The sequence below is a fragment of the Mya arenaria genome, chromosome 16 (assembly GCF_026914265.1).
Source record: "Mya arenaria isolate MELC-2E11 chromosome 16, ASM2691426v1".
Taxonomy (NCBI): domain Eukaryota; kingdom Metazoa; phylum Mollusca; class Bivalvia; order Myida; family Myidae; genus Mya; species Mya arenaria.
This window is the reverse complement of record NC_069137.1, coordinates 1-11,115: the sequence shown is the minus strand read 5'-3', so window position 1 is coordinate 11,115 and position 11,115 is coordinate 1. Positions and strand designations below refer to the sequence as shown.

At 32.4% G+C, this 11,115-nt stretch overlaps 1 protein-coding gene across 1 annotated transcript; it reads right to left on the bottom strand.

Moving 5' to 3' along the window:
- Window positions 1-6,136: 6,136 nt before the first annotated feature.
- On the bottom strand, window positions 6,137-10,749 carry LOC128221919 (uncharacterized; the record flags this gene model as incomplete). The annotated part of the gene is made up of 9 exons (XM_052930604.1): window positions 6,137-6,571; window positions 7,421-7,572; window positions 7,783-7,829; window positions 8,026-8,091; window positions 8,447-8,565; window positions 8,723-8,820; window positions 9,586-9,640; window positions 10,123-10,147; window positions 10,656-10,749. Coding segments are annotated over 9 exons (871 nt in total), but the record flags the coding sequence as incomplete, so codon positions are not given.
- Window positions 10,750-11,115: the final 366 nt, after the last annotated feature.

The following is an 11,115-nucleotide window of genomic DNA, read 5'->3' as shown; positions in this document are numbered from 1 at the left end:
AAACCAATATTCAATGCACGTTCCTTTAAAAAAGAGTTTGCCTATCATTCAGAATACGCAGTATACAATTGTGCTAAAAAATAATCATATGAACACTTTTTATGGTAGATATTGTGTTCGTTCTGTATCAATAGTAATGGACATTGGTGTTGCAAACATTTTATTTCAACAACCAGACAGTGGATCCTCATCTGTCGAAGAAGGGCAGATTGAAGGTCTACTGTTTTATAATAATTAAAAGTAAGTCTCAGGCATGTATTAGTCTATTAGACTATAATTACCTATTTGATGTATTTAACCAAGATATTTTATTGAAATTAAGTGTATATGATCAGCGTTGTGTTGTTATTTCTGTGACATATCTCTTGTGTATCATTAGGTGCATGATATGATATATTGACTTTTGAACTGATGACAATTATTTCCAGGCCATGAAAATTTTAAGTTCTGTAATAAATGCACTTATTTTTAGTGGTGTTTTTTTTGAACATTTCTAAAGTCATGAGAATATTAACATTTTGTTCAAGCTGATATCATGCTTATTAAATCAGTAGATTTTCACACAGAATTACATTTCGATGGTAAATTATTTGACAATATTCCAACATACTAATTCAGTCAAAATGATATAAATGATTATTATTCCAATTCACAAGAGTATGTTATGAGATCAGTGTGTGTACCACGTGATAAATTGCGTCATGAATGCTACGTCTGAAGGCAAGATTTTGCTTCTAATACCTTCACTATTTCTTCATTTATATGAAACATAGCGCAGTCTACGCCGCTTACAGAGCCCCTTCATCGGTGTTTTACCAGAGTTTGATTGAGAGTTTAGGTTCTTCAAACACCTCGAAAAACCTTTATTCACAATACATCAGTCTGACGGAGCACTGACAAAACATAATTATGGAAACAGATTTGTTCGAGTGTTTGAAGAAAGTAATCTTCTTATCAAACTTCGGTAATAAAACGAAGGCCAGGCTCTTTAAGTGGCATAGACTCTCCTTTGTCTTATTTAAAATTATCTTTGATTGAAGTCTTTATTTTATGCAAAATGTTGCCTTCTACGTAATAATATTTGATGTAATTTTACACGTGGTATACACACACTGGAGATTGAGTGACTAAAATATAGAAATGGTGTAAAAATAGTCTTGGCATTTTGTGCCTTATTATTTAACACAACTCTTTGAGCATCTGTCAGAACGCTATACATAAGTTTTATGCAATTGATCGATTTCATTCCAATTATCAAGATATTTTAATCTTGCTAGTGTAAAATAAGTATTGAATGCAGCAGTTTTTGTAGCATTAAACATTGAAGTTTTACTCTGAAATTCAGGCAATTTAAAATTAGCTTTATTTTGATAAAAGAATAACATTTAATAATAACATTTTTTTTATCTTGAAACCTTTTCTGACATTATTATTTACTGATAGTTATTGTGCAGTTTATTTTGCATTTGTCTTGCTTAAGAATGCTTTATTAACACTCATTAAGGATTTAATTGACATAGGACTATATCTTATTGTTTGCTTCAGATAGAGGAAGCAACTTAATCTGATATGTTTTTAACCAATATGTGTTGGTGTCACTTAAAATTCTCTTATTGCTCATGTTGAAAAACACACTTATAACTTTTTGTATAAGTTCCATTTTTATTAATAAATCCTTTGTGTATAGAGCGAGTTATTTGTCAACTGTCTGATGCCATATTTTCGTAACAAATGGTGCATTATTTTAATGTTTGTTTAAATGGTAAAAAATATGAACAACTCAGAAAGCAAGTACTTAGTTCTAGAAACATTTCATTGAAGTTATTAGTCTAAACTTTATTTCTTCATGTTTCAACATCAAACTTTGAACATAAAGTCATAAGGACAACAGTCACATGACCCAACCAACATTAAGATCAAGATAATCACATCTTACAACCATACAAGGCATATTTCTGCTGGAATATTTGACAGAATTTATGTGTTTTTTATGCATTTCAACAAAACAATATACCTGGAAGAAGACCGAAGTTCACAAATTATGTCTTAAATTAACCTAACAAAAGCAACCTTAATAGCTATAATTTTACTTTTGAGACAAATATTCTTTGTTTGCATCCGGAATCTTGTTAAACTTTTTGTTAAAAAATACAACAGATTTTCTAAGAACAAAAATGTGTCTTCATGTTGTTTTTTGCTTTATGTTGAGTTAAACGTTTGTGTCTTTATTACTTATGATATCTGACTTGCAGAAATTATATCTTTAAAAAAGTTTCCTTGTTTGTTATTCTAGAACCTCCTTGATAAACAAATGATCATGAAATGTCTCATTATTGGTGTAATGCAACCCTTGAGCCTTACCTTTAAAGGGAAGGTCATGGTCAAATAAAGAAATATATAAGCAGGTTTCACATTGCTTTTGACCTGCAGTGGCATGAGCGAGCTATTCTGAAAAGTTCTCTGACATCTTATATTCTTTTCAAGAATCATTTCAATGTTTACCATATACACAAATTCAGTGGCAAGTCTACCGGGGGTCACGGAGGGCCCGTGCCCCCCCCCCCCCAGCTAGCTGGCAAGTTATGGTTTTTGTCGGCACATCTTTATTGATTTAACTGTACAGATAAGTTTTTTCACAATTTAAAGTTTATAGCGCTTTGAGCAAGAAAACAATTGAATCTGATGTTCGTGTTCCAGTGTTTATGGTATGCCAATTTCAAAATATATTTAATACTGTTTAGTTTACGACACGAATCTCTTGAAAATGACATCAGGGCCCGAACATTCGATAATGATAAATAGGTGCCACATTTCACACAGACAGCTGATTAAAAGTAAACAACTATGGCTGCAGTTATATGTGTAAGTTTACTGTTTTACTACAGTTCCAATCCCGGCGACCCCGGTTCGATTCTTCTCACTGGCATGATATATTTTCTTTTATGAAAAGTTTAACTTATATCACTTCAAGCTATCTTTTTAATAAAATTGTTCTGCCAAACTCCATTGACAGCAAAAACAAATGTTCGTTCCATATTAAAATTATGTATTCCAAAAAAGTTCTATAATTATGTTTATTATAATTTGTGCACCCCCCCCCCCCATAATAATAAGTTGTGCCCCCCCATTTAGAAAGTCCTTGACCTGCCTCTGAAATTGAGCTAAGCACTGTATTTATGTCAAAGCAGATCATTTTAGGAAGCCTAATATCGTTAAATATTCCAATCAGTCATTGTATGTCTCGTGTATTTGTGTCAAATGTGTTCAAAACAATTCTTTGAAATTGGAAAATGAATTAAAACTTTGAAACAAAATATGAAGTGATGCACTTGAACCAAAATAACACAAAATGGCTGACATCTTGTTTCACTAAATTAAAAAGACTACCTCACCATTTTTTCTTAAATTTCCATGTAAATTTTCTTTGATGACTATTAAGGTACATTGACCAATTGCTAAGAGCCCAAAGTCTGATGTTTGACTTGTCAATAATCAGGTCTTATATGTTGCTGTTTCAAATCATATGATTAAATTCTTGCTTAAAACGTATATGTATCTCTTCAGCATCTATGGGAACTTTGTGTAAACATCACAGGAAGCTGCATTAAAAGACAATTTCCAAAACAAGGGTGATTTTTTTTTACCTAAGTAGACTTACATTATTCTCTACCTGTATGTTCAAAGGTACTGGAAGTAATGGCTTTATTACGGGATGTTGCATAGAGCCTTTCTATTCAACCATATAACCCCCGGCTGGAAGACACTTAAATTATGCCACAACCTTTTGGAAGCAAATTTACCCTTTTGGGGATATTAGCAAAATTAGCGGAAAGACGCCCACCCATATACTATTCAGATAATTGCCTTTTCCTAGGGGTATGTTTTTTTTGGATAGCCCTAATAATACTATGATAGAACTGATGTTAATCCTAATGATTTTTGTCTACTTCAAAACATAAAGAAGAGCTCTTACTCCCATATAAGATTTACAACAATTTATACAAAAATAATTTTAATATGCCCCCCTAAGAAGAGGTTGAAATCAGTGTTTTTTATGAAGAAAACAGAGTTTATTTAAAAGAAATTTGCAGAAAACTAGGTTTTTCTTCCATCACTCGTTCGTTACCTAGTCTTACACAACTGAATGTTTAGACACCTACACAATTGCACTGAATCTTCAAGTTCACCCTAAAATGTCTCATCTGGAGGTCAATGAAGTGTTTGTTATAAGAATAACAGTGAGATCATGAAATTATCCGCATATTCTGGGATGTCTTCTTACCACACTATTGAACTTTAAATCACTGGCTTGACTGAGAAAAAATGACCCAACATATGTAAATTACATTTTCTGGAACCTTGCTGTCAGGGTCAGATTCAATATTCTTGTTTATCATATTAAAGCTGCACTCTCACAGATATACCATTTTTACAACTATTTCTTTCAATTGGAGATAGTAACGTTTTGTGTAAAATCTGCAAATCAATGATAAATATTGCTGACAAAAAATAGGATCACAGATTTTCATATTTCCATTCAAAATTTTCAATGTCGTATTGATTAAACTTACTTATGGTTCAAGAAAACAGCATAAAACATCAATTTCTGAACTTAAAGCTGCACTCTCACAGATTTACCATTTTTACAACTTTTAAAAAAAAAATCATGGAAAGAGCACGTTTTTGCATGAATATCTGCAAACCAATTATAAGAGATTGCTTACAAAAGATCATATCACAGATTTTCATATTTCCATTCAAAAAATTATGTTTTATGGCTTATACCGTTACAAAGGGTTTAAGAAAAATGGATTAAAAAACATTTCTTGAACTTCAATATAAAAAAACAACCCATTTTTTGTCAGCAGTCTTATATAATTAGTTTCAATGGATTTTCGTAAAACTTGGCTTTTTTAAGACAAAAAAAAAAAAAAAAGTGTCAAAACATTAAATCTGTGAGAGTGCAGCTTTGAATATTAAATCTGTGATTCATTTCTTGGTCAGCAGTCTTGTATTACTGGTTTCCATGGATTTTTGCAAAAATTGGCTATAAGTTGTCAAAACGTTCATTCCGTAAGAGTGCAGGTTTAAATACTGAAGAATAACATACACCCTCCACAACTCTTGCTCATACTTTACACGTGTCTGTCATTCCATTAGTTGCAACATTTATTCAGTCATTTATTCAATTCATACTGCACAGATTAAATGAGCACCATGGAAAGGTGTTTTACCCATGTAATATATGTTTCTTAACTATGAAGTTAAAATCAATTGGAAGTCAAGGTTTATAATCCCACAGAATTGAAAGGTTTTGGGATGGGAATATTGTTTTGGCGTTTAATACTGTCATTCTGTCCATCTGGAATCATATTTTGGTAGGTATTGATAAGAAAATGATCAAAATTGGTCAGAATGTTCCTCATGATCAAACCTTGTCACATGGGTCACATGGGGTCAGAAAGATCACTAAGTTAAATCTTAGAAAAATCTTTGGAACACACTTAAGGCATTATACATGGCCAATTATTCATGAAACTTAATCAAAATGTTTTCCTCGATGAACTCTTTGACATATTTAAATCTGGGCCACGTGATAGAAAACTGGGTCACACCTCAGCAATAGCCATTGTTGGAGGAAAACAATCTATATTCTCAGCATATCAAAGTGCAGATAGGCAAGTTCTAGGCTGATTTTCAACCTACGCATCTGTTCAAAGGTCCTGGAACTCACCTGATAAACAATCTCTGCATCAGATTTTGTATGTTCAATGTGTCAGCCAATGTGGATGTATTCTAAGTCAGTAAGATGCCTCTAGGAAATAATTTAAGTTTATGATTAAGATAGAGCTATTTTGCTACTCTCACTTCACCAATTTTAATTAAGATCTTTTCTTCGTGTCATCTAAGTTTTACTTTAAATTTGGCCACATGTAACATAACAATTTTTTTCCAACATATATTTAATCATCCTTCAGCATTTGCTCAAAAGTGGGCGGCCACCTTAACGCCTCTCTGGTAACACGGGAATGGATCAATTTAAGCAATGAAAATTGATTTTACCAAAATAATGTATATTTAAACAAATACATTTGCATAAATTTTCACCATAAGGATGATGACCCAGCTTCCTTTGTGTAGGTGATTAAAAATGAAAACTGAATTTGAAACCTAAAAGTACACAAGCTTTTTATCAATTGTCATTAGCAAGTCAACAGTTTCTTGGTAGGTATATATATATATTTAAATATATTTCGAAGATACATGTATATGATTTCATACAAAATACTTCAACAATTACCAAGACACAGATATAAAATAATGAACAAGGTACAGTTTTTTCTAAAGAAAAAACATTACAAGTTATTTATGTAAGAAGACAGCTGTACATAGAGATCTTTGGCCTCCTGAAAGTGGGAAATTTGTACTGGATCTGGTAGATTGTTTATTTCTCTGACCTGCTCCACTATCTCTAAAAATTCTCCATCTAAATTTAAAAAATCATTTTCATATTCCTGGTGCAGATATTGCATTTCTTGCATCGAGCAGGCGTTTTTGTAATCTTCCACACCTGCAAAATAAAATTATCACTTGCAAAGTCAAACTGCGTTGCCAATTATGCAAAACAATGGTAAATTTAAACAAGAGCTGTCACAGAGACAGCGCGCTCGACTATTCCACCGCTTTTCGGTGTATGGATTGACAGGTTTTGGTGATACATGCATGGATCACTGTTAGATTAGATTTCAGTGCAATACATGATGTGCTGAGATATTTACATAAATTGAATTGGAAAAGTTTTCAGGTAATTTCTAAGTCATAAAAGGGGCATAATTTTGTTAAAATGCTTGATAGAGTTACCCCCTTCTGTGACAGGTTAGGGGCATGATGGTGAAAAAGCGTGCAAAGTTTCAAAGCCATATGGACTTTGAAAATATTTGAGGTGGTACGCAAACTTTAACATAAGAGGTTACGCCGACGCTCAGGTGACTAGGATAGCTCTCCTTATTCTTAGAATAGTTGAGCTAAAAACAACAAGCATTCTTTATCATTACCCCAGTATACACACAAACGCTCAAAAAGGCTATCTTGATTTTAAAATAGTTCATAATAATAAGGCTATTTTTTTTCTCATTAAAATATCTTAACTCAGATACAAAAGCGACTTCTATTATGTACTCTGGCCTTAAATATTTGTTTCTGAATTTCCTTACCAATCCTATATCTTGGCCCCAAACCAAGGCTTAAGCAGATTAGAGCAAAACCTGACGAGGATTAAGTCGAGATCTTTCTTGTACTTACCAAGGGAAAACTATTTGCGCAATAAAATTAAATTTCAATTTACCTATCAAAGCATCCAAGTGTTTTATGGTAAAATCTTTAACTTTTTTTTAAACATACAAACATATAAAAAGTTTACCATATAATTCTACTTGTGTATGCAGAATGTCCGGAATGCCAGGAAGTGTATCCCCCACTCTTTGATTGCGAATAGAATGGGTGTTCCAGAGATGCTTAATTTCATCCAGCTGCCTTCCAATAAATGGCAGGAGTGCATATTGCAGGCATAATCTGAAAAGTATGAACTGAATCAATATCTTAAGATTTGACTTTAACTATGATTATTAAGAGGTGCTGTGACTGAAAAACAAGGACATTTTTTTATGTTTTTTTCATCACATCTTGTACAGCGCTCGAGTGAAAACAGCATTATCAAATCTTTCAGTGATTATCATGTTTAACCATAGATAATTCACTGGTATGTTGATATGTTTTACCTACCTTTGTATAGGATCTGCCCTTTCCAATCTATTGTCCCTCTCCAACAGCTGAATAGTAAATAGAAATATTATTTTATTTCAGGATAACTGGTAGATTTTGATTTTGGAATTTAGGTTTTAGTACTACTTTTTAAAGTTTCAGTATTCACATATCTTTAAAAAATTTTTTTTTAACTTGAGTGTTTTCCTACATGTGCATTATAGGCAAGGAATATTAATCCTTGTAAATTATTATGATACCAACCTTGATTTCATTCATCCAGTAGTCTGCCCGTGCATTTCTCAAGTAACCCCACCATCTCTCAATGCGCTGTAACATATAATTCAAAAGTTAAAATAAGATCAAACTATGCTTAAACAAGATTCTACCAAGTATCAGAGAAATTAGTAAAATTTTCCAAAATGATCATGCAAAAGTTAAACAAACAGTCTAAAATCCAAATGGGCACAATTATGCTAAAATTTATGTAGAGTTAACAGATCTGCAATCATCACAGAGTTTAATGATGATGATAACTTGTAGGTTGGTTTGATACAGTCTTAAATTGAGGATGGATGACTGATTGACTGGATGGTCGGACAGACTGGAGGAAAACCAAAAGTCCGCTCCAGTCCAGTACAGGGCTTTGAAATTGTTGATACTGTTTTAAATCAAAATTCAATACCTGATTAGATGTGGATCGTCCATATAAAAAAGCTCGTTTACTGTCCCTAAGAGCTCTTTGAACTGCTGCCACTGCTCCATTTTCAGTGCCTCTGTCACCTCGGACTCTTAGAGGGAACCCTTCGAATTAAACATTAGATTGACATATTTAATCCACTCAGAACATCAGGACAATAATTGTATTGATTCACACAATAACACAGACATTTTTCTCCTGTTATTATATACAAAATGTATCAAACCATCAACAAGATATTATACAAATATGTGTACTTACCACCTTCTTGGTTGACTGCTTCTATGAAGTATGATGCAATAACTTCTGGTCTTTTGTTTGTAATTCCTGCCTTTAACCACATCACCTTCCTGCTGAAACTAATTGATTTCATGATAGGTGTTATTTGATATATACAACAATATTATCAAAACTCATCACACTGCAGAAATTTCAAATGCAAATTGCAAGTAAATGCATGAAGTATGTTCAATAGCTTAAATCTTAAATAGCAGTATTTATATAAATAGTATCGTAGAATTGAGACTTGTTTTGTTTTTTTACAACTACAAACTACAAATATTAATTCTCTTTTTTAATGAACTGATTCAAGTCATTTACGACCTCATGTTCATTTTTTTGTAAAGTTTTTGTAATAGCTGTGTTGTTTTAAAAAAAGAGTTTTAATTCTGGACATAACAAGAGCTGTCACGCTCGACTATTCTGCCGCTTTCAGTGTAAGGATTGAAAAGTTTTGGTGAAACATGCATGGATCACTGTTTGATTAGATTTCAATGCAATACATGATGTACGGAGATAATAACATAAAATTTAATGTGGTTACATGCAAAATTTTAACCAGAATTTTTAAGTGCAATAATAAAGGGCCATTATTTGCAAAAGACAGACAGTTATCTTACTTGATTATTCAATTAGGTTGTGTGGTTTAATACCATTGTATAAAGTCTCAATGCAAGACCTCAAGTAGTTGCAGAGTTATTAACATATGTGTGCTTGCACGCAAAACCTTAACCAAGGGTGATTAACCAAGGGGTGACACTGAAGCCGACGCTGATGCTTGGGTGAGTAGTATAGCTCTCCTTATTCTTCGAATAGTCGAGCTAAAAATGAAAAATAACAATTACCCATCTATGCATCCATGTATATAGATCCCATAGGGAGCAAGCTTGTCATATCCATCTGAAACAGAATTAAAAAACATACACAATTATTTACTTCAAATGGCATGTTTTAAAAAAATAGAACCAACAAACTCTCTCAATTGGTCATATATATATTGATATGAAATGTGTTATTGCCATTATTTCTTAAAATAAGAAATAACACATGACACAACAGACATGAACAGTTACTGGATTGTATGAAAACAGATGATTTCTTGGCCATTCCCTTACTATTTTATGTTCCGCCAGAGAACAAATGAACGGAAAGACAAACTGACGTCAGAAAAACTGAATTCGTCTCAATGATTTGCTAGAAATTTACAACCTTTTTAAGGCAAAACAATACTAATTATGTGCATTTATTTTGTGTTTAATGCTGTAAAAGTACTTTTGCTTACTGGAACCACCTTTCTTAATATATTTACATACATAACAGATGGTTTGACAAATTTAGTTTTTTCTATTTAAAAAAACAAGAACTAAAATACTTGAACATACCCAAATGCCATACATAGTTTGGGCCCTGCAACAGAAATATGTTTCATCTCAATATTTCATGGACTAAGAACAATTTTGACACATTCAAAATAAATACAAGTATTTCTGATCCTTTATTGGAATATCTAAATGAAACCTTATCATAATCATAAGCATTCATCACATCAAACAGGGTCGCCCATCAAGCATGTCTTCAAAAATATGGCATGACCTTAAGTGTAATAAGTTTCCTTAAAGATGTTGGCGTGTTGATGGGCTCTGTGACTTATTGAGTAAAAAGTTTGATGACAAATGATTATTGGTGAAACTAAATAAAAAGTCTTACAAAATTAGTTTTAAATATATAATATAATTTTGTGCATAAATTTAATGTTATCAATTACTGATCATAATATTTTACCTCAAGCATTAAGTGCTCTGACAGGTAAGCTTTAAATGGGTAAAAAATGTTTCAATAATTGGAATGTTCTCATTGAAACTGCTTATGTTCAAAATTCCTTAAATCTTTTGGAATTTGCATTTTATTAGCTTACCCTCGAAATGTATTGGCGGCGTCTCAGTCTATGGCGTTTTCGTCTTTCCACTCCCTCTGGGTCAATTATTCGAACTAGTTCTCTGCTTAGTTCCCTGAAAAGTATATCAAGAATACCTGCAAATCGCCCAACATAGAAAAGTGAATGTTAAACTAAACAGACATATATCAAAATCAATCAAACAATAGTGTTCTACCCAGGGTGTAGTGCAGTGCCTTAATAGCTTAGAATGTGACCTTCACCAGAATAGTTTGTATAGATAATATAGTTTAATACATGGTCTGTAATGTCCTGAAATATGGTCTGTAATGTCACCAATGTTGTTATGTCTGGTAGCTAATGCCCATGGTCGTTAATGTCTGTGACCTGTTTAAACTACAGTATACTAAATAGTTTACATCATTACAACTTTAAACCAATTTAACATTTAATGTAGCCATTGGACCAAGATGACTCTGTT